At 39.2% G+C, this 23,841-nt stretch overlaps 1 protein-coding gene across 1 annotated transcript in view; it reads right to left on the bottom strand.

The window, feature by feature from the left end:
• Nucleotides 1–21,243, bottom strand: part of Rapgef5 (Rap guanine nucleotide exchange factor (GEF) 5) — a 188,198-nt gene extending 166,955 nt beyond the window's left edge. Inside the window, exons 1-4 of the mRNA XM_013024051.1 lie at nucleotides 21,137–21,243; nucleotides 14,847–14,968; nucleotides 11,863–12,031; nucleotides 1,741–1,807 (exon numbers count right to left, since the gene is read on the bottom strand). Coding sequence (XP_012879505.1) covers nucleotides 1,741–1,807; nucleotides 11,863–12,031; nucleotides 14,847–14,898 — 288 coding nt within the window. The 5' untranslated portion in view covers nucleotides 14,899–14,968; nucleotides 21,137–21,243. The remainder of the gene's footprint in view (nucleotides 1–1,740; nucleotides 1,808–11,862; nucleotides 12,032–14,846; nucleotides 14,969–21,136) is intronic.
• Nucleotides 21,244–23,841: the final 2,598 nt, after the last annotated feature.

Raw genomic sequence — 23,841 nt, 5'->3', positions numbered from 1 at the left:
TAGGGGGGTGGGGGGAGGATTGGGGGGGGAGGCTTGGAAGGGATGGGAAGGGGAAACAAAGGAGGAGGCTACAATGCTTGATAAGAAATGTACTTATTATCTTGCCCATGTAATTGTAACCCCTCTGTACAGTTTTTTTCACAATAAAAAAAATTTAAGTTTGATGAAAGGCAGCAGGTCTTAAGCAGAAATTGGATGGAGTTACAGGAAAAATAAATCAAGCCTCTACAGTACAGCCCTGACCCCAAGGGTACTGAGCATTTGTGGTTTCCTCCTCATTAGTGCTCTCAGACCTGTAGATACCAAGGGTCTATTGCATGTAAAAGTTTCTCCCTTCGATTCTGAATTACTTATTCGTCATGAGCACTGGAAGAATGAAAGTTTTAAAATAATGCTCAGAACTAGAAGGGCAGGAACTAATAGGCTGGGAGATTCTGAGCCAAGTAGCTTTACTGGTTGACCAAAGACTCAGAGTCAAGGAAAACGAGGTTTTGAAGCTTGCTAAGTACACTTATCTTGATTTCTCCATATGTCTTACATGTCTTTAATTTTTACATGTCTTTTCATTTTTTTTCAGAATTACATCACACTATAAAAAACTAAGGCACAACAGTTAAGAGAACATGATTAGCAGGTAAGAAAATCTGAGTTCAGAATCCAGTTCTATTCCTTTCGAGCGGGGTGAAGTTAACTAACTTCTACAAGTTCTCAGTTACTTCAGAGTACTACTGCACATTTTAGCGGAGTATACATGGTTGTGCATGCATATAAAAGTATTCATGGGTTATTGAACACAGCATCAGCCTCATAGTAGGTGGTTCTTTTTAAGACAGTAACTGTGATTTTTACATACAAGAGACACTACTGTTTGATCAATATTTAAACCCTGAAGGTCATGTTAAATATCTTTTCATAGCACGATGTCAATATATATCATTTTGTATGAAGTTTTATATCACTAATCACGATATCTAGACAAAAATGGCTTTTCTAAGTGGCATTTCAGAGAAATCAGAAGGATAATTTTCATCCCTTAAGCTGTGCCCAAGTGGCAATCCCTGGTGGATAAACCTCTGCAGTTTCATTCAGACTCATAACCCAATCAAGCATAATTTCCCACAGTTGCTATTTTATTAATGAAGCTGCAACGGAACTAAAGAATCTTTGGGAAGGCTAGAAAAGCTTCCAAAGAGCTAGGCCAATGGATAAAGATTTCATGATATGAGATTTTTTTTTAATCAATAAAAAACATACTCAGTGATCAGTGACCACAGTCAACTTTTGCTATGAAGAAAGTTACGAACTTTTCTTCAACTAATAAAGCTATTAACAAGCCTGACATTTGGGTTAAAAAAAAAGACACAATGAAATGTAACAATGTAGTACATCTAAAAATCAATGCTCTAGCCTTTGGTTGGCTGAAGTGATTCTTACTTTTTTTCCCTAATACAACATAGTCTTTTCTGTGCAGCCAGTCACAATTTTTCCTAGGATAAATCATACAGAATTTAAATGATTAGATAGTATAGTCTCAGGAAAGCTGCAGGAAGTGTCCATCTATCCTTATTTCTCATAGGGAAGTTAGTCACTATTGTCCTCTACCTTGCCTTACAGCTTCCATAGTGAAGACCAGTCACCAAGCAAATCCCTGGCTACACCACTACCTAAACTTCCCTCCTCCTGAAGACCTTGACTCATTATTTCTGCTCCAACTAGGTAGGCATATTTCATTGGTCTTACCGCAGATGTTAACCGAGCAAGAATTTCATCACTGCTTTCTTCAGGGTCTTCACTTTTCTGATGGGACCTTTGAAAAACAAATTAACAAATTACACTTCAGCCTTGGCCGCTCAGATTTGTCTACCAAGTTATGGGGGATGAACAGCAAAAAGTATTTATTGGAAGTATGTAAATAAATTTGTGTCAATAAAAATCAAAGAAACATAAAAAATGTTGTAGGATAACTATTCTTTCCAAATCACTTAGTAAGAACCTCTTCCTGATGCTCCAACTGAATGATGAGGATCAAATCCTGCCCTCCAAATTGTATCACAGAATAAACCCGACATAATCAATCTACATCTGTAGGCATACAGAAAAGTAGATGGGAACCTAAAGTGGTTCTGTGCTGAAATTCCTTGTAAATTGAGGTGAATTCAAACTATGAAATATGAATTTTCCATGACACTTGAGTTTCAGCTCCAGCAAACTTACTATGAAATGCTGTATTTCAGATTTAACACCAAGATAGGAATTCTGAAGAATAGAAAGGCAGATAACTGCTTTCTGATATAGCCACAGCCCAGTTGAAAAGGAGAAGAAAAAGGATGTATATGTCAATAACTACTGATGTGTTAATAGTGTGAGTTTGTTCAGGAAAATAAAAAACACCCTTTCCATTTAATTCATGCAAAGAATTATACCACACAAATATACATAATAACAAAATTTTCTACTTAAGGAAAATCTTACAAATTGGTTCTTCCCTTACTTTAGTTAAAGAAAAAGAAATTGACTAACGCCAAGTGAATATATAAAACTGTCTCTCAGATCTATGTCTACAAGCAATCCCTTCCGACACGTTCTATAGATGTGGAGAGATGGGCGGTAATTGCCTGCACAGCCATGTTAGTTATCCGAATTGATTGATTCCCTCCGTGGCTGTGGGGGCCAGCTGGAAAGCTAGCCTTGTGGGGCGGGAGGGCTTCTTTAGCTCCCAGCAGAGCAGAGCAGCAACTCTTTAAAAAGGGAAAAGCTGGCCCATCCTTTCTTGCTTCTGTAAATGTGATGAAAGTCCTTTGCAGAAAAGAAGTCACACCCTTCAAATCAGAAGCAATGGATAGCAAGCCACTGCCTTTATAGGCACTGCAGGATGCAGGTGTAGAGCAGTGCTCAGGTTGTCAGATACCTTAACTGCTTGTGCAGTATTAAGTGTTTGAAATACCCATAGCCACCTGCCCTATAAAACAGTAGGAACTGAGCATTGTAACTTAGCATATTTCAAAAGGTATCAGGGTAATGTTTCCAACAACAGTGTTTATGATTAAAATTCTCTATGCACAAGGCTACTGTATAAAGGAAGTTACACCAAAAGAGACTTGAAAACCCTCTATAGCCTAAGCCACTAAGCTGAAGTGACTGATCAGATCTGACAGGAAATTAAGAGCCAAGCGCACTAGAGAGCACAAAACAAGGGCTTTGCAGCTTGCTGTGTGTCTCTGTAGCGAAGTGTGAGCTGGTCGTGCCTGTTCATGCTTTTCAGTCCCCAACAGACACTTGAAGGATTGTTCAATGGACATGAGGCATTTTGCACGAGCAACCATTCTGTTTTGAATCTCTTTCCAGTGAGCTGCTAAAGGGAGATTCCAAGGGACACTCATGTGTCTATGACTGGCTACGGTTATTTCTTGAGCACAAATAAGCTGTGGCTGCTTTAGTGAGAAATAATTCGCTCCCTGTTTGGAAGCAGACCTACCTTCCTTCATTCTTCCAGCACAATACATGCCTTGGCAAAAAAAAAAAATTCTAAAGCAAACTGTGTGCATGTATGTATGTATATATGTATTGTGTGTGTTTGTGTGCGTGTGCACCCATGTGTGTGTGTGTGTGTGTGTAAGGGGGATAGAGGGACAGAGACAGAGGGAGCATGATGGTTTCCTGGGAAATGCTACAGCCCAGATCCACTTTGATCACCTCCACCATCACAATTTACAGATTAATGCCCAGAACCCCCAAGCCTTTCTCCAGCTTCTGAACCTCTCTGAACCTGTCTTGTTTCTCCATCTACCTTCCAAGTGGTTCTGAGTAGCATTTTCAGAAACCTTATTTTCACCTATGTGGAGCTCTTACAGGCTCCATGAACTGATTTATCTCACAATGGCTCCTCTTGCCTCCTGCTCTCACAGTCTCTGCCCTGCCATCCATATCACGGTGTCCTGGTCACCCTCGGCCATCCCACCTTTCTATACCTCCCAAAACTTGCTCATTCACCACATCATCTTCCTTCTCTTCCTGGATTTCTACATTCTTTGATCCCTCCCTGCCACACCTCTCCCAAGTCCAAGACCTCAATTTCTCTTGAATACATGCCTCTAACCACCTTCTAATTCAATTGTTCAGCTCTGGTCTCTGTCTAATCAATCTACTGGTACCAGGATTACTTTCCTAAAATCCAGATGTGGTCTTGCTAGTCTCAGATTGTAAATCTTCAGGGATTATCCTGCCTGCTTACTGAGAGCTCGAATTCAGAAATGCCCTTTCTTCCCTATTTAGGTACCCTAAGGTCCCCATACATCAGCAGCCACCTGCAGCTCACAGGACACACAGGAGGCTCAGGGGAGCAGGACTGGCTATCACAGTCAACAGTGAGAAATTGAAAAAGGTAGGACTAGGAAAGGGCAACACTTGTCAATCTCCTGTTTTCGATTTGTACCTTAAACCCTCTCCCCCATGTCCAAAGACCCAATGGTAACAATTGCACTTTCCTCATCCCATCTAATATATTTTTTAATGCTGATAAATTCTGACTTTTTGTATATAAATACATACCAGTGCAACCTGGAAAGACAAAATTTTTGTTTAACAGGTCAAAGTTGTTAATGAAGCAGATGGGGCAGAAAAGCAATCAAAAGTAATATTTATGTATTTTCCATGATTGCCAAAAGGGGCTGTGCTGCTCAGTGAACAGAGAGGAACAGAAGAAAGAAGCTACAAGTCTGATTTGTCAGTGATCACAGAAGAAGGGAAACAAGGAAAATTTGGCTTGAATCACCAGGTAGCAGCAGTGACAAGTGACAAAGAGAACAGAAAGGAAATGGCCCCAAGAAGGAAAACCTAGCCCTGAGCATATGTACCAACAGAAAGCTCTGGAACAGCAGTTGCTTCACTCTTGGAATTCCCCTGCTTGCTTCTCAAAAACACTGCTCAACAGTTTCAAGTCTGACCCACAAATCTCCAAGAAAAAGTGCCGAGTCTTAACGCTGGAGGCAAATGTTTTTTTAAAATTTTTCAGATATAACATCTAAGGTTCCCATTGTATGGATGCAGGGAAAGCGAAGGCCTTGCCCTTCCTATACTTTTCTCCACTTTAACTGATGGAAAATTTATTAATTTATTTCTCTAATTGGAAGTTGTCTTGCCACGCTTCCACCCCCATACATATATATAAAAATCACCGTATCGATCCTTGAAATCCTATTGGCTCTTCCTTCAAGGCATATCTCCCACCTGTCACCACCTCCATCACCAACAGTAATGAGATCCCAACACAACATTTCTCACCTGGACCTAGGATTCCCAGTGGTCTTGCAATAGGATGTAACCTAAAGCTCAAAATCAAAAACCTCTGCTCAAAATCCGTGGATGACTCTCTTGCTCAAGTAAACCAAAATCTTCTTTTACTTAAAAAAATCTAATTGAGAATATATCTTCAAGCTGTGTACTATAATGATCTGATTTCCATACACAGTGTAGTCACTGGCATTTCTATTTATGTTGTACATTAGATCCTAGGAACTTGCTCACCTTATACTAGATCAAAACCTTCTCATTTCCATCTATAAGCATGAGATTCTATAGAGGCAAATTTCCATGAAAAATTAAGACAGTAAAAACTAATAATTATTTTTCTCAGGATCTTAATACCATGAACACAAATGTTTGTTAATGAAGATAATTTTTCATAGTCCAGGTTGCTAACCATGCCAAAAGAAGGCATTTACCAAAAAGTAGTAAATTGTGAATGTAGGTCTAAGCTACAGGGAGATACATTAGTCTAAAACTGAATAAAATTCAGGTGTTCCTAGGTACTTCTTTTTCACATTGTATTTTGAAGATTTGAAGATTACTTCTTAATGTTTAATTAAACAACAGCATTTCAAGTGTTAATACAGCTAAGTCTGATAGTTCCTTTTTTGCTAGAATTTCTGTACTAAATCTTAAATATAGATGTTCTTTGATAAAAATAAGCCACGTATCTCTACTTCTGAAATAAACCTTGCTATAAACAGTGGAAATTTTAGAGAACTCAGTGATTATTTCCTTGGTAGAGGGATAATGAGTAATACCAGCTGATTATGTATCATTTTCAATGAAAAAAATTGAGATAAATGATTACTTTCTGGGTTGGAAAGGTGGCTCAGTGGTAGAATGATTGCCTTGCATGCATGAGGCCCTGGGGTTCGATTCTTCGATTCCTCACCATCACATAAGCAGAAAAAGGCTGGAAGTGGCACTGTGGCTCAAATGGTAGAGCACTAGCCTTGAGCTGAAGAGCTCAGGGACAGCACCCAGGCCCAGAGTTCAGGCCCCACAACTGACAAAAAAAAAAAAAAAGAAAGAACAAAAAGATTACTTTCTTCACCTACAATCCTAAAACATGAAAAGTGCTATTGTGAAAAAACATAATACTCAAAAATTGTTTGTTTACCTAAGCAGTATTTCTTCCTCTCTGAGTTTTATGAAAAAATCTAATTAGGAAAAGTCAGAACGACAAGGGTTTAGAACATAGAAACAGCAGATCTGAACTGGAGTTCCTAGGTCAGAATTCGATACTTTTCAAGATAAAACAGACACTGGATCTCTTCTGATGCCAAATAGAAAAGGAAAACTTAGGCAGGATAGGAGCATGAAGGGAACAGACATGAGGGAGCTCTTGGGATAGGGATGGTGCTATGTTATGTAGGATGCTAAGGTGAGATGGGGATCTGAATTTCAAGAGTTATCATTGTAGAGCTGCTACTAAAGGGCTGGATGCATGGCTCAAATGATATGGCACCTGCCTAGCGAGCACAAGGTCCTGAGAGGCAGTCCCTTCAGAGTCAGCCAGGCAGGCTTCAGATGTCACATCATTTAGACCTGTGTTGAATAGAACCAGGAAAAACAATGATAATCAATAGAACCTGAACAAGTGAAGCCAGTGAAATAGAAAAGCCAACAAATGTTATCCCAGGCAACAAGTGAGAAGACTGCTTCCAGAAGGCATGAGCAGTTGTGCCAAATGCTACTGGCATGTGGAGTAAGTAAGAAAAGGACTGAAATTGGACCACTGTATTTGGCAACATAGGAGACTTGTGTTCATGGAATGACTGCTTTCCATGGAGAAAGGTGTCTGAGAGCCTCCCACCTCTCCTCTGTCAAAGCCAAGAGGCCCACAATACTCACCACATACAAGAGGTTGTCTAGTAAGAATCAGAAGCAGTATCAGCAACCTAAGCTCTAGTACAAAGCATGAAAAGCAGTTTAATGATTACTTGAAGCCAGGGACCAGTAGCTCACGTCTATAATCTTAGCTACTCAGAAGGCTGAGATCTGAGGACCACAGATCAAAGCCTAGGCTGGCTTCAGATAATAAAGCCTGTGATACAATTATCTCCAATTAACTACCAAACTGAAAGTGGAGCTGTGGCTCAAGTGGTAGAGCACTAGCATTTAGAAAAAAAAAAAAAAAGCTTATGGACAGCACTAGGCCCTGATTTCAAGCCCCAGGACTGGCACATGCATATGCATGTGCATGCACACGCACGCACGTACATACACACATGAAGATCTTTAAAAATCATTGTATTAGAGTATCAGAATAATGTTACTAGACTGGATGAAATTAGAGAGTTCTTTTACTCTTCTCTGGCTACCCTACTGGATAGAGATAACAGAAACTACGTTTTTCTTTACACATCTGAGTATAGGCTGAGCTAAATAAGAGGAGCCTTTAGTAATTAACATAGTTCAATAACAATGTTAATGTTGAGTGCTCTATAACTGAAAGGACACAGATTTGTGTGTCCAAGACTTATAACAGACCAAGCCCTCTACCCAAGCCAGATGGAAGCTACTTATAATGACAGCCAATGAAATAGTCAGTTCCCACAGTCTAAATCCTCAAACAAGTTCTTGTTGTGGAGAAACACTTCACTAGACATGAAGAATTATTAGGCTTCCTTATTTTACACTTTTCGTTCTTCATGGATTCTCCCCCTCCTCCCACTCAAAAGAAAAAAGAGAAGTTAGACTAGGTGCCGGGTGCTTATGTCTATAATTGTAGGTAGTTACAAAGTAGAAATCCAGTGAATTCCAGTCTGAGGCCAGCCTGGGCAAAACATCTGCAAGACCCCACCCCAACCAATAGCTGGGTGTATTAGCATGGACCTGCCATCCAAGCCACAGCAGACTGAGATAGTTAGAAAAAGTATATTCTAGCTAACTTGACTTGGCTTTCAGTTTAAATGAGGCATGACTGTTCTCTTTTTCAAAGATGGCACATTTGACAACCAATTCACTCCTTTTGAATTATCCATTCAATTTGGCTATTAAAGTTGTTTTGATACTGGTTGACCCATTGTAACAATGAGATGTACAAAACACTATGTTGAAAATGAACTTTACAACTTCAGCAAGGCGGGGTGGGGAGGGTGAGGGAGGTGGGGAGGTAGTTGTGGAGGTAGTAGGGAAGGGATGGTAGGGGGAAAACAAAGGAGGAGGCAACAATGCTCAATAGGAAATGTACTCATTACCTTGCTCATGTAACTGTAACCCCCTCTGTACAGCATTTTTACAATAAAAAATGTACAACAAAAACTGTTTTGAATAGAAAAGGGTATTAATTTCCTCAAACTAGCCTGGAAACTTCCAGCAGCTCCATCTCTCTTTTCCAAAAGAAAAAACTGGTCATTACAATTTTTTTCTTTCTAGAAAATATATTTGTACACGAAAGAACTATGTTTACAAAGAGACAGTAAATGGTTTTCTTGCATTAGTTTAAAGATACTTAAAATAAGATGGCAAATTAGAGGGACTTAATTTGAAACCATATATGTAGTAGAGTTTATGGTTTTCAAATATCTAAAGGATTGCCAACCTGGCTACAAGATGAGGTTTTAGCTCATAAATGGACAGAGAATGTAAGAATCCATAGGACTTCAGAGGGTACAATGGATAAAAATGAAGTAACACAGGGCTAAGAATGCTATGGGAGAATAGATTATTAAAAATACAAAGAACAAAAGCAGTAAAGTTATCAAAAGCAAAATCAACACAGACCAGGGACATCAAGGACACCGAGGAAGCTTTGTGGTTGAGGAAGGACTTGGGCTCCCCCTTGAGGGACGGGTAGAATTTCAGTAGGAAGGAAAGAGGCAGAGGAGACAGAAAGATCAGTGTGAGCAGAAAAGCTAGAACCAAGGGGTCAGAGCAGGGGGCAGGAGCAGATGGAAACCTGGGAAAGGTTGCAACAACACAACTGAACGAGGACACAACTAAAAGAGGACACTGTTCCTGAGCAGTTTTTTTTCTTTTTTCAATCTGGCCACAGTTGTTTCCAGTGTGAAGAGCCTAAACCATGCCCTTCCAAAATTCACCTCCAAGACCATTCTATCATTGCAGAAAAAAACTGGTTTAAAATTCTAGTATGAGGTAAAAAGAAACTTGCGGTGGTTCAGTAATTTTATCTTCCTATATTTCATAATACAATAAGAACAGACAGCCTGTTATGTTCCCAGTGATAGCCTATCTGTAGAAGTCAGTGATCAATCTCCCAATATATATATATATTTACACAACTGAAAATAATTGCGGGTAAATACACCATGGTGTATATATATATATATATATATATATATATATATATATATATATAGGGCCTAATGTTTGTACTAATAGTGTGAACAGTGTAACAAAGGACTGTGAGCAATCTGTAATTCATAAATTATTTTCAGTTTTACAAATTAGTTTCATGATTTCCTTCATAACAGGCATGGGTATTCCAAGTTGCGGTCTATGTAGGGGGAAGGAAATAAGAGTTAAATCATGATTACTTGCCCTCTTGTCCCCATTAATCAGAGTGTACCAGGTGTACCAGTGGGGGTGCCCACATCTGCATCTTCTGTAGGACAGGACATGCTTGAAAGAGCTGATAGAGACTTCTAGACCCTACCCATCGAAACTATCTCTAGTTGGAAGTAGTTTGTGCCTTAAAGAACTCATTAAGGTTTATTGAGATAGTTAGGCACTGGTGGCTCACAGCTATAATCCTAACTACTCAGGAGGCTGAGATCTGAGGATCACAGTTTGAAGCTGGGCAGAAAAGTCTGTAAGACTCTTACCCCCAGTTAACCAACAAAAAGCCAGAAGTAGAGGTGTGCCTCAAATAGTAGGTTTCCAGCCCTGAGTAAAAAAGCCAAGAGAGAGCAAGAAGCCCTAAATTCAAAGAAAGAAAGAAAGAAAGAAAGAAAGAAAGAAAGAAAGAAAGAAAGAAAGAAAGAAAGAAAGAAAGAAAGAAAGGAAGGAAGGAAGGAAGGAAAAAAGAAAGAGAGAGAGAGAGAAAGAAAGAAAGAAAGAGAGAGAGAAAGAAAGAAAAGCTTTTGAAATGCTCTTTGACTCTTCTTAGGGCATTTCTGTCCTATATTAAGAAGTCATTACAATAAATAACATTTCCAATACTGAGCCTGCTTGAGTGACATCTGAATTTTGCTTTAGCACTGCAAGGCTTTCTGTAAACTGTGGTAGGGAATGTTTAACAGTTCAATCTAACACTTCCATAAATTCTATTTATAATCTCTCAGAAGCAATGTCAGAATGACCTCATAACTTTTGAAGATACCGTAGCAAGTGTTAAAAGCAGAGGTATCACAGCTAGACAGTCATAGATCAAACACGAAGACTCAATTGGTCACATGCATAGTCTTAGGTTACCTGATCTCTGTGCTTTTGTTTCCACATTTATAAAACTAGAATAATATCATAATTGGTCTTATGCAATCCTTCTGAAAGTGAAACATTATGGAATGTAGGATTTACAAGACACTTGGATTTGTCTGACCAGGCTGGCTTTGAACTGTGATTCTCAGATTTCAGCCTACTGAGTAGCTAGGATTACAGGCATGAGCCACCAGTGCCCAGCTAAAGCCTACTTTCTTACTGAATAAATGAAAACAATTCCACTTAGTCCCTATCACAAAATTGAAAGAATGAAGAACACAAAACACGATTTTGAAACCTGAGTGTTACACATATATAGACATTTTCAATTGACATTTTAGTTGCAATTCATATTCCTGAAATAAACTTGGTAATATTACCAAGGATAAATAAAAGCATGTCCGAATCTTCATTATCATGACTCAAGTCCTGTTCCTGAGCCTCATCTAATGAATTTTAACTAATTTTAATCATACAGTGATTCAGTATTTTCATATAATGATTCACATGTTTTCTTGTGCCAAATGCCATTCCTAGATTATTTTCATAAAGATTTGTTCGTCCCCTTCTTAACAAAGTCACGACTTGGATAGTGGGTAAGATGTGAGTTATTATTTCATTATATCTTATGCCCACACATTTACTTCTGATTTAGATCATGTACTCATCTAGAGATGGTGAATTAGAAGCAGCATGGTACAGCTGGGGGGATCTGGATGTCTAGATCAGTTACTTTGAATATCAGGTTCAGTTACTTTGGAATAATTTATTTTACTTTCTGAACTTAACTTCTAAAAAACAAGGACAGTACAACTGTTTCTCCTTTTAGTATGTGCTAGTCCTGGGGCTTGATCTTCTAGCCTAGGTACTGTCCTTTAGCTTTTTTGCTCAAGGCTAGTGCTTTACTACTTGAGCCATAGGTTTACTTCTAGCTTTTTAGTACTTAAATGGAGATGTTTCAAAGCTTGACCAGGCTGGCTTTGAAACCCATTCTGACCTCAGGTCTCAGGTTCTTGAATAAATAGGATTATACATGTGAGCCACCAGCACCTGAATCAGTTAAATTGTCTCTTAAACAAGATAGCAATCTTACAGAGCAGGCCCAGTTGCTGGACTCAGCAAATGCTCTCTGAGTAAGACTAAGAGCAGCATGGGATAGCATCTACTTACAGCTCACAGACGCCTGCTCTTGCTGGAATTAGAGGCACAAGTTGCAGCAACAGCTTGACACCATTTTGCCATTCTTCTTCCCTTTCAAATTCACAGTACAAGTAGCTGCATTCATCAGATGAAAACTGGTAGAAAACATAAGTATCCTGAAAGTACAGATGCTGGTCCACTGTTTGAAACAGACACAAACAAAACAAAACAAAACAAAAATGCTTATTCTTTAGACTTATAAATCATGAAATAAATTGAAAGCCAATTTGGCAAAAGCCAGAGGTGAGACTATAGCTACATATTCTAAGTTCATTCATATTTGAAATTTCATTGAATTAAAAAGGATTTACTAGCTAATCTATTTTTATTTTTCTGTAGCTCTGCCCAGAATATTCACACATACTTTGTAATTTTTCTGCTTCAGAAACAAGTGCTGATGAAATTAGTATCAGTTTAATAGAGTGGTAATTTTTGTGGGAGGGTGGGCAGTATTGAGGTTTGAACTTGGGGCCTTGCCCTTGCTAGGCAAGTCATCTACCACTTGAGCCATCCCTCCAACCCTTTTGGATCTAAGTTACTTTTCAGACAGGGTCTTCCATTTTTGCTCAGAGCTGGGATTACAGGCATAGTTTGTAGGCATGAAACACCATGTCTGCATATTGGTTGAGATGGGGTCTCACTAATATTTTGCCTGGCTGGCCTAGAACCACAATCCTCTCTTATCTCTGATGCCTGAGAAGCTGGGATTTCAGGCATGAGGCATTTCATTTACAGTTAATTTTTTAATGTCTTGAAACAAACTAAAAATAGTTAATTTCAGGGTTGAGAAGGTGGCTCAGTGGTAGAGTACGTGCCTCACATGCATGAGGCCCTGGGTTCGATTCTTCAGCAGCACATAGGCAGAAAAAGACAGAAGTGGCACTGTGGCTCAATTGGTAGAGTGATAGTCTTGAGCTGAAGAGCTGAGGGACAGTGCGCAGGCCCAGAGTTCAGGCTCCACAACAAAAAAAAATTTTTTTTAATTTTTTTTAAATAGTTCATTTCTTTAGTGACACAAATATATGATATGTTTTATCTCACAAATTAGTGAACAGGAACTGGTAGTGATAATGCTTCCCTCAGGGGACACTTAGTGATGTCTAGAGACATTTTGGGCTGTTTTAAGAGGCATAAGAGTACTCCTGCCATCTAAAAGGTAAAAGAAAAGGAAGCTAACTAAAAATCTTGGAACGTACAGAAAAGTCCATACCACAAAGAATTATCCAACTCAAAATGTCAATACTCCATAGCTAAGATATGGAACCAATCCAGATGCCCCTCAGTAGATGAATGGATCAAGAAAATGTGGTATATATACACAATGGAATTCTATGCCTCCATCAGAAAGAATGACATTGCCCCATTTGTTAGGAAATAGAAAAACTTGGAAAAAATTATATTAAGTGAAGTAAGCCAGGCCCAATGAAACATAGGTCCCATGGTTTCCCTTATTTGCAATATCTAGTATATGTATGAGTCAAGCGGAAAAGGTCAGATAATGTGATGTCAGGAAAATGAACCCTTAGGTATGTATCTTAATGTTTTTTTCTTTCATGCATGTGTTTCTAACGCATTTATAAGATTATCTCTTTGTTGCTTGGTATGTCCCTCCCCCACAGTATAACCCCTGCTTTCACTATATTTGATGTCAGTATAACTTGAGGAGGAGATGGGGAAAAACCAGTTGTTTAAAGATACAGGTGGACCTGTTGCAACAATGAGAAGTACAAGTTGTCATGTGCAAAACGAGCTTTACAATGTTGGTGCGGGAGGGGGGAAGGGGGGAAGGAGAAAGATTGGGATTGGGGGGGAGGGGGGAGGCTGGGAAGGGATGTGAAGGGTAAACAAAAGGAGGAGGCTGCAATGCTTGGTAAGAAATGTACGCATTATCCTGCCCATGTAATTGTAACCCCTCTGTACAGTATCTTCACAAATAAAATAAAATAAAAATAATTTTTAAAAAATGTCAATACTGCCAAAGGGTAGTATTGTTTAAAAGGAATGAAAAGTTGGAGACCTTTTCATAAGAACATTAACGCAAAATGTTTTGCTAACTAGTACTCTGAGTCTAGCAAGTAAGCTAATAATACCTCCATCCGTCAAAGGTAGTTAACTGATTTTTCTTGTTAAGAGTATTAGGTGCTAGGTATTATTGACTGACTAAGAAGATTGCAACATATCCCCATCTGTAATGTTCAAATGGACTAGGGGTATGCTCTCAATATTTATCACCTATAGAAAAAAGAAAAAAAAAAGGAGTTTTTTCAGTGACCACCCAGCATTTTCTAGATTGAGCTAAATAAAGAATCCACATTGCTCCAGCTTCTTATCCCTTCAAGTCCCTGGGCTCAGTTAAGAAAAGAGGTATCCCTATTTATTTTAGTTACTAGTTAACATACATTTTCTGCTCTTGTTTAAACAGCTAATCTTCATAAGTCATGTCTCCAAGTGTTCATGATTACTTAGTCAATTAAAATGTATACACATCTCACTTGAAAAATCAAGCTTCTGATGATTGCTCTAAGTACAGCAGGGAAAATCACACAATTAGAGCAGCTAAAGATATCACTGATTTTTAAAAGTTTGTGCCCAGCAAGTTTAGTAGAGAAGACTGGGGGGACAATTTCACAGGTATAATTTATAAACCAACAAGTACTTAAGTATTTTAACTGAAAGTATAGGAGAAACAAATGAATCAACAGGTGACCTCTCACTCTTACAAAATAAAGAACATGAACATTTGCCTTCAAAAGTAATCTCCATCCAGATTGTAATTCCCTCTAGAAAATCAAGTATACTTTGGTATAATAACTTCAAAACAATGAGATGCCTTCAAAATATGTAACACTGGGGATTGGAGGTGTGGCTTAGGTGGTAGAGCACCAGCCAATGAGCCAACATGTCAGATACTGAGTTTGAGTCCTGGTCTGGTGGGGGAAAAATGTAATACTAACCTGATGACATAATTCCCATGTCCAGCAGGAGCTGCCACACACCTATGGCCATAGATCTGCACTGGACAAAAGGACAGTGTTCCAGAAGCCAGTCCACGAGTTCCGACCCCACACAACTTCTCCTAGATGACAGAAAGACCATTCAGAGATGTTCTTGCCCCACACAAACTGATAATTACTACCACTCATTTTGTGTTCTTGCTCTTATAAAAATGTATGACAAAAGTAAGTATCACTTTCTTAAGGTTAAAAGTCAAATTCTCTTATACTTTTGAAACACATAGTAATCACACACACCTTTCCAAATGAATCAATCTGCTTGCAGCACTAGTAAAGAATTTTCCTGAGAACAGGGACTTTCTATACCTCACTATTAACTCCCAACAATTAGAATAGTCGACAGCACATGGTGATTTCTCAGAATGTTCATCTGAATGAGAAAATAAATTTACCAACCCTTATATAAGCAGAATGGTAAGTCAAGGTAGCAGTGATAAAATTTCTAAATGTGCATACATTTTAATCTAGTTCCTTTTAAAATAAAATGATTCTGCAAAGATTAGACTAATGTGAGACCATAGCCAGTGGGAATGTAGCTTTGTTTGCTTCTTTTCTAAGATTAAAACTGGTTTCAAAAATGATAAATTTGGTTGTTAATCTTTTTTAATATAATCTAAGCAATCCGGTCAAGCAGCCTAGATCATAAATCAGATGTGTGTTGGATTCCACCTACAGCACACAGAAAAGAAAAATCTCTAATTAGTTTTGAAACATACTAAGTCTAAAAATGCCACAGAGTGAGAATTACAAGCCCTATTTTATGCCCCATTTTCCAGTTTATAAGCTTTATGAGAAAAAAAAATTCTGAGATACACTTTTTGTTTTTTCACAGTGCTTGAATCAAACCCAGGGCCTTGCCTAGGCTAGACAATAGCTCCACCACTGAGCTATATCCCCAGCCTTGAAATAGGCTTTTTACATTCTCAGAAATGTCATGGGATTCCATCCTTCTTATCAGACAGACAGACAGAGACAGAGAGAGAGAAAGAGAGAGAGAGAGAGAGAATGATACATCATGGAACAGGGATCTTTATTCTATAATCTTTTTTTATGGGTGATAGGGCTTGAACTCAGTGCCTAGGCACTATCACTGAGTTTGCTCAAGGCTAGCATTCTACCTCATGAGCCACAGCTCCACTTTCAGTTTTCTGGTGCTTAACTGGAGATAAGAGTCTTAGCAACTTTCCATCCCAGGCTGGCTTCAAACTGTGACCCTCTGACCTCAGCCTCTTGAATATCTAGGATTATAGGCATGTGCCAACAGCTCCCAGCTTCTATAATCAATATTTAAGAGCTCAGAGATGTCACTGTTGTCTTTTTAACACACATAACCATTTTGCTATCTCTTGTGATCGGTACAGATATAAATACCTTGGAATCACACTGCAACCAGCAATAAGAAGACTGCCATGAGCTGCTACATTTTGTAGGGTGAAGAAAATAAGGGAATGAACACTGCTGGTGAAAAAGCTGGTCAAATATTCTATAGAAATACATAGATATGCTTTCCATGAAATTTTTTTTGGTAAAGCAACACAATTTCAAAGAAATTCCAAGGCAATTAAAGTAAGCCAATTCCAGACATGTTCAGTTGCAGGTAAGTGTTAGAATAACAGAAAGCTTAACAGTCAAATATATTGATTTTTTTAAGCAGAATGAGACAACCTATGACAATAAACAGGCCATTTCACCAAATAGTCAATGTTAACTTCTAATTCAGTAGGACACCTTTCATGTTAAAGGTTCAAAGTATTAATCAGTTAAATCCTCAATGCCTCCCTCAATTAAGCCAGCATCTTGGCTTTTATTCTATGAATGGATTATATACTGTATCATCATTTCTATGCACAAAACAGTATGGCTCAGCTTGCTCTGAGCACCTGAGATCAGCAGGAACACAAAACACACAATGAAACACTGGCTAAAGTAGCCGCAAACGGTAGCTAGGTAGAAATAACAGAAGACAAGGATGAAGCTTCCTGGAGTAAGCCTTCTTAAAACTGCTGGAGTCTCCTGGAGTGGGAGGGTCTGGCCAAAATGTTGATTCTGATTCAACAAAACTGCATGCTGCATGGGACCCAAGGACCTGACACCTCACTGGCTCTCAGGCAATGTTGGTGACCACCAAAGCCTCTAACCCCCAGCTTTCCAGTCTTATTGGGAGAGGCTCACCCTGTTTTGGGTGCAGGGCACTGAGCCAATATGCTTAACACACAGTATTGCCATGACAACCCTCATGAATAAGAGCCCCACACTCAGAGATGCTGCTATTTCAATTGTACACCATCCCCTAACTATATCAAGTACACTTTGAATTTTTTCCTACCAGAGAAAATGTTAGAGGCAGTGAGAAACACAGCCATTCATATCCCACAAACAGCTCTGTGAAGGTGAGCTGCCTCTGCGTGTTATATCAGTGCCCAATCTAGTAAAAATATCTAAATCTGCAGGATAAGAGCCGCAGGGAAGTAAATGGTTGGAAGAGCAATCTAAAAGCTGATGGCAGTTCATATGTGCAGGCTATTTTCAGTCCTGCACTCCATCCAGAGCTGTTCTGAGAACAAGTGGATCTAACTATACTTGAGATACTAGGTAGGAACACTAACCTAAGGAAGTGACAAGCCACAAAACCCATGCCATTGCTCTGGCAAAACATCAACTTCACCAATCTCTGGAATAGAGACTATCTGGCCTTTCTTGGCCTCCTCCTGTCTCACATTACTCTTTTAGCGATTAACTCGTGGTAACTTCAATCATAAATGGGGTGGTGGCATTCAGTGATTTATTTGTGCAAAGGAAATGAAATCTCAGAAATTAGCATGACTCTCTATAGTACAAAGTAAACAGAAGGTTCCTCAGCATATTCAAAGGTAATTCTCAGGTAGTACATGAGACATTTTACCTCAATTTACTTCTAGACAAATAAAATGATCCCCCTAGGCAGTCATATTAGCACTTCATCTTCAAACCCAGAAAGGTCATCAGTCCTTAGATCACAAAAGAAACCCACTCTGCCCCATCAGAACAAAGCACATGCTTCACCCTGCGCTGCTCCCACTATGTCTTCAACATACTCCAAATTGGGTGGATGGTTCTGTTGCATGAACTGCATTGGATATGCAAATATCTCCAAGGTCCTTTCCGCCTATATCCATAGAGATCACAGCAACAAAAAGAGCTGCGAACATGATAGCCCCAACACCTTTGTGTGTAAACTCTGAGCTTGCTCAGAGTTATGCATACAATCTGGGATTCTGAAAGTCACATGCATATAAAATTGATATCATGGTATATGTTTGTGTGAGTATGTGTGTGTGTGCCCATTCTGGAGCTTGAACTCAGGGCCTGGATACTGTCTCTGAGCTTTGATGTTCAAGGCTAGCACTCTACCACTTGAGCTATAACTCCACTTTCAGCTTTTTGGTGGTTAACTAGAGATCTGTCTCATGGGCTTTCCTGCCCAGGCTTGCTTCAAATGACAATCCTCAGATCTCAGTAGCTAGGATGACAGGAGTGAGCCACCAGCACCTGGATTTATTATCTATTTTAAGAAAGAAAAATAAAAATAAAGGAAAAGAGAAAGAGGCGCTCTATGAAGTCCAAGTGTATCCACCACAGCCTCTTGCTCCCTGTCTTGTTGGCTTGGCCTGGTGCTGGTTCCCAGATGGTATGTTACTCATCTCTAATGAGAGGAAAAGGATGGGCACTGGAGTTGGTTCCTGAATCCAAATACACAAAAACACAGTTTGTAAACAGAGTAGATGTATCTAGTATATAAACAGAGTCTTTTTTTAAAGGTACATAAGTTCTTATGTGATTAAATATAGGACTTTCAAGTGTTCTTTGTATTTGCTTAAATGCATGTGTTTGTTTAAGCGTGGTTGCTTAAGTTTGGAGCACAGGCTCATGCCTGTAATCTCAGCTATGCAGGAGGCAGAGATGAAAGGATTGCCATCTGAGGCCAGCCAGGCAAAACCATGAGACCCTAAAACAAATTAAAAAGCAAAAGGACTAAGAATGTGGCTCAAGTGATAAAGGACTTGCCTAGTATTACTAAAAAAAAAAGAAAAAGCAAAGAGTAAGTTGGTAAATTACCACCTTTTATTTAAGTTTATTAAGTTATAAGTATTAGGTTATATTGAATGATATGAAAAGAAAATTACTTAGATACAATGAAAAGAAAACAAGCTACTTTTTTTTTTTTTTGGTCAGTCGAGGGGCTTGAACTCTGGGCCTGGGCGCTGTCTTTCAGCTCTTGAGTTCAAGGCTAGCACTCTACCACTAGAGCCACAGTGCCACTTCCAGTTTTCTAGTGCTTTATTAAAGAGTCTCAGACTTTCCTGCTCCGGCTGGCTTTGAACTACGCTCCTCAGATCTCAGCCTCCTGAGTAGCTAGGATTACAGGTGTGAGTCATTGGTGCCTGGCCCAGCTACCATTTTTATCCCTCTTCTTACTTAAAGAAATGACACTGGAATAGTACTTAGAATAAACAATACCCAACAGTTGAAAATGTTTTCAGGATAATGTTTAAGTTACATAAATTTAGCTTTATGAAAAATTCATCATAATGTTTCTGGTTTTCCATTAGCCATCGACTGGAAAAAAGCTATTGTGCTTGGATTCAGGGAATAATTCCCTTACTTTTGGAGATAGACAATTCCCTTTATATTGAGGCATAATTTATATTTTCTGTAGTAATATTTTTACTTGTGCAATAAAATATACAAATCTTAACTGTACACATTAATGCATTTGTATGAATCACACACATATGTAATCATTATCTTCATCAAGATACAGAGGGTTTTTATGCACCAGAAAATTCCTTCATGCTTAACAATGAGTAGCTATTTCCCATAACCAGGTATTCTTTAATATCAAAAATGTGGCAGTGACCAGCCAGGTGAGCTGACACATTGTAGGAATAATTGCAGCTACTAGGAAGGTGGAGGCAGGAGAATCATAGGTTCCGGGCCATCCCAGATGAAGGTGGCAGCAAGATCTGCTTCAAAATAGATAGATAGATAACAGATAGACAAAGAGACAAACAGCAGACAGACAAATAAACAGAAGGGGGGCTGAAGGCATAGCTCAAGTGGTAGAGGTGACATGTACAAAAGACTGTATTCAGTATTCAGCACTGCCACCCCCACAAAAAGATAAGGGACAGGAAAGGCAAAAATCAGTGATCTGTAGGCCCAATTAGTCTTTTAAACTGATCATGAACTTACTCACTTACTCCTTTGTGTTAACTGGCTATGCTGGAATATTAGTATCCCACTACCATTTAAGCCACACTCTCAAGCCTTTTTACTTTAATTAGTTAGGGTCTCACATTTTTGACTTGGACTACAATCTTTCAACCTATACCTACCATTAGCTAGGACTGCAACATGTTCCACTATGCTCAGACTGTCTGAGATGAGGTCTCACTCATCTGCTTTTTGTCCAGGCTAGCACTGAACAGCAGTCCTTTCAGTTTCTGCCTCTGAGTAGCTGAGTTTATAGGCATGTATCACTGCTCCACAGAGTTCGACTCATTTATTCTCCTTCTTATGTATCTCTGCCCTTATTCACTAGCCTAGTCAAACAAGCAACATCCCACACTGAGCTGCCTTTCCCCACTCCATACTGCAGTCAAGCCAGAGGCTTGTTCGCATATAGAGGCTCAAGGTACTGACAAAGCTTGACAAGCTTGGCATGAGCCCAGCTACTCAGGAGGCTGAGCTCTGAGGATAGTGTTTCAAAGTCAGCAGGGCAAGAAAGTCTGTGAGACTCTTATCTTCAATTAGCCACCAGAAAACCAGAAGTGGTACTGTGGCTCAAGTGGTAGACCACTAGCCTTGAGCTGAAGAGCTCAGGGGCAGAGCCCAGGCCCAGTTCAAGCCCTAGGACCAACACAAAACAAACAAACAAAAAACAAAAAAAGCTTGACCAAGTTTCTAAAGAAGAGACCTCTATTTCTTGAGTGTCCAGTGTTACACACATCCATGAAAATATTACTAAATATCACTTCTCATCAGAAGCAGCAAAAGCAAACATGCAACTAAGTTTAACATAACAGTGGTCACCAGAAATACCAACAGAGCTCTGCCTCCTGTGGAAACCAAGATTGCCTGCCTGACTGTCTCTGCTCAAGGCCACCGTTTTAACAAAGGCTGTTGGTTGATTTGCCTTTTGTTTTTTTAATTCAAGGAAAATTTTTGACAAGGTATTGGAAGTGTGTTACCTGTAAAATCCCTTGAGGTTCACTCTGTCCTTTACCAGGTCAGCTGCCTGAACGATAATAATATTCCTCAATGCTCTTCCTGCGCATGATGAGTTCTCCCCATAAATCTAAATGGAAAAGGTAAACATTCACTGTAAATGGAGAGTAATAATATGACAACTTTTGAGCTCTCAATATCATATCATGCTGTGTGTGTGTGTGTGTGTGTGTGTGTGTGTGTGTGTGTGTGTGTGTACTTCATGCTTAACAGTGAGTAGCCATTCCCTGCAACCAGATATTCTTTAACATCAAAAATTTGTGGTAGAGACCAGCCAGGTGAGATGGCACATTCCTATAACTCCAGCTACTAAGAAAATGGAGGCAGGAGAATCATAGGTTCCAGGCCATCCCAGATGAAGGTGGTAGCAAGACCTGCTTCAAGATAGATAGATAGATAGATAGATAGATAGATAGATAGATAGATAGATAGATAGATAGATAGATAGAATAGATAGATAGATAGATAGAGTACTAATATATATATATATATATATATATATATATATATATATTAATCCTGACCAAATCTCTAAGCTTGAGACACATTTTAGCCTATGTAGCTACAGACCTATAATTACCTTATTTTATTTTAGCTTCTGGTCCACTTATGCTATTAAGCTATAATAACTATTTTCCAAATGCTCAAGTGCTTTACTTAACTATAATTACAGATAATCTCCTTTTAAAATACAAAGTTTTTGGCATAAAATATCTACTATTTTTTTTAAATAGTGCTTCCTTCACTGCAGCAAATCAAAGAACACTTACACAGCAAAGCTGCCATGTTGATGATGCATTCACATAAAGATCTTAGAAGACGGGAAAGTATTTTTCCCTATTAGTGAGCATCTTGACCTATGACATACTGTGACACTGCTTGCTTTGAAGCTTCATCTAGCTGCTGAGCTCACAGTCAGTTCTCAGTGTCCAGGCGTGAAGTCTGTTCTAGATACTAGTACACAAAGCAGGAAAGGGCCTTGCCTCAGAAAGCTCAGTCTCCTGTTTACTGCATTTTTTGTTGTTTCTACACTGGGTCTTGAACTCAAGGCTTTGCACTCTTGCTTGGCTTTTTCACTGAAGGCTGGTACTCTACCACTTGAGCTACAGCTCCACCTCCCACTTTTTGCTCATTAATTGGAGATATGAGTCTCTCAGATTTGTCTGCTGGGATAGCTTTGAACCACAATCCTCAGATCTTAGTCTCCTAAGTAGCTAGGATTATAGGCATGAGTAAACATTGCCCAACTTCCATTAAGTCTTTAATACAACATGATAAAGGTAAACTCATCTTTTTCTATCAATGAGTACATGGATAGTCCACTTATAGATAACTCTGAATATATATTTTCTCTTATGTAAAGCTTTTACTGTATATAACCCACTATTTGTTAAAAAATGGTATTTATATCAATGTAGAAAAAACTTTATTATACATTCACTCTGCCACACTACTAATGCACGCATATAAAGCACGTGGAAAGTGGGGCAGTATACAGTTCCTACTTCATGAATATCTTAAATCATGACATTATTAAGGCATCTCAAACACTCTGGCTGCCCCTGGTGAGGGAGACCTTGCAGCATCCCAGCAAAACTTGGTGAGGTCAGGGACAGTGAGAACAGCTAAAACAAGAGAATTCTGCACCACTGCCATAGAAAATTCTGAGACAGAATCAAGATGTCCTACCTGAGAAGGAGTATGTTCAAGGTATGGATTGGAAATTCTCCTCGATAGAGTCTATTTAAAAAGAAAAAAAAGAAACAAGTTAGAATTAAACAGAAAACAAATATGCATATAACTGTGGTCAGCCAGGATATGTCCATACTGGAAGAAGAGCTTAGATCCGAAGTCTTGGGTCATATGGATTTGTCTTCTTAGTCTCAATGTAAAGAGATGGCCAACGTTCACACCAGAGAACATAACACTTGACTTCACCAGCACCCACCCAGAGAGTGCACCCAACAGAAGGACAGCAAGAACATGGTTTTGGTGCAGGTCACTTTATTATCAACAGGATTGGGATTCCATTTTTTATGCTTTGTCATGTCAATTACAGTGAACAATGAATCCTGTAGATCCCTGAGCTATGAACCAGGCACACCCCATTCCAGTTCTTCTTTGAACTTCGATTAGGCAAACCCTTCCACTTAAGAGCGGCCCCGTGTAGCTTATGCAAGTCAGCCCAAGGCCCTGGCTGACCAGCCTGCCTGTCACAGGCTCCTGGTATCCTCTCTCCACCTTGATTAAAGGGAACTTCTTGTCAGCACAGCTGTCATTCAGCTCCCAGCCTCTGTCACAACACTCTCCATGGTCAAATCCTCCCTCTACCAGATGCTTCTCTGAATCCCACTGGATTCAACCTCCCACAGCAGTTTGTTCCTCTTCTGAGCTCTTGGTTTTTGCTACTAGGCACATGGTAGCCCTTGGGTGCCCTGGTTGGGGTGTTTCTCTGGGTGTTCACCCCACGGAGGAAGTGTTGACTCTTCCATTGCTTTCCTTGCCCAGCATTCAACACAAAACCTTGCATAAATACCTTACTTATTCTCATTATTTGTTTAGCTATTTATATATCCATACAACTGAGAAAGTTTTACTGTATGGTTTGAATTGTAAGAGCTAATTTTTCCTACCTAACAATCTGGGAAGCAGCACCATCACCCACATT

Source organism: Dipodomys ordii, unplaced genomic scaffold (genome assembly GCF_000151885.1).
Source record: "Dipodomys ordii isolate 6190 unplaced genomic scaffold, Dord_2.0 Scaffold72, whole genome shotgun sequence".
In the NCBI taxonomy this organism is placed as follows: domain Eukaryota; kingdom Metazoa; phylum Chordata; class Mammalia; order Rodentia; family Heteromyidae; genus Dipodomys; species Dipodomys ordii.
The sequence above is the reverse complement of the archived record's forward strand: the minus strand, read 5'-3'. Positions and strand labels throughout refer to the sequence as shown.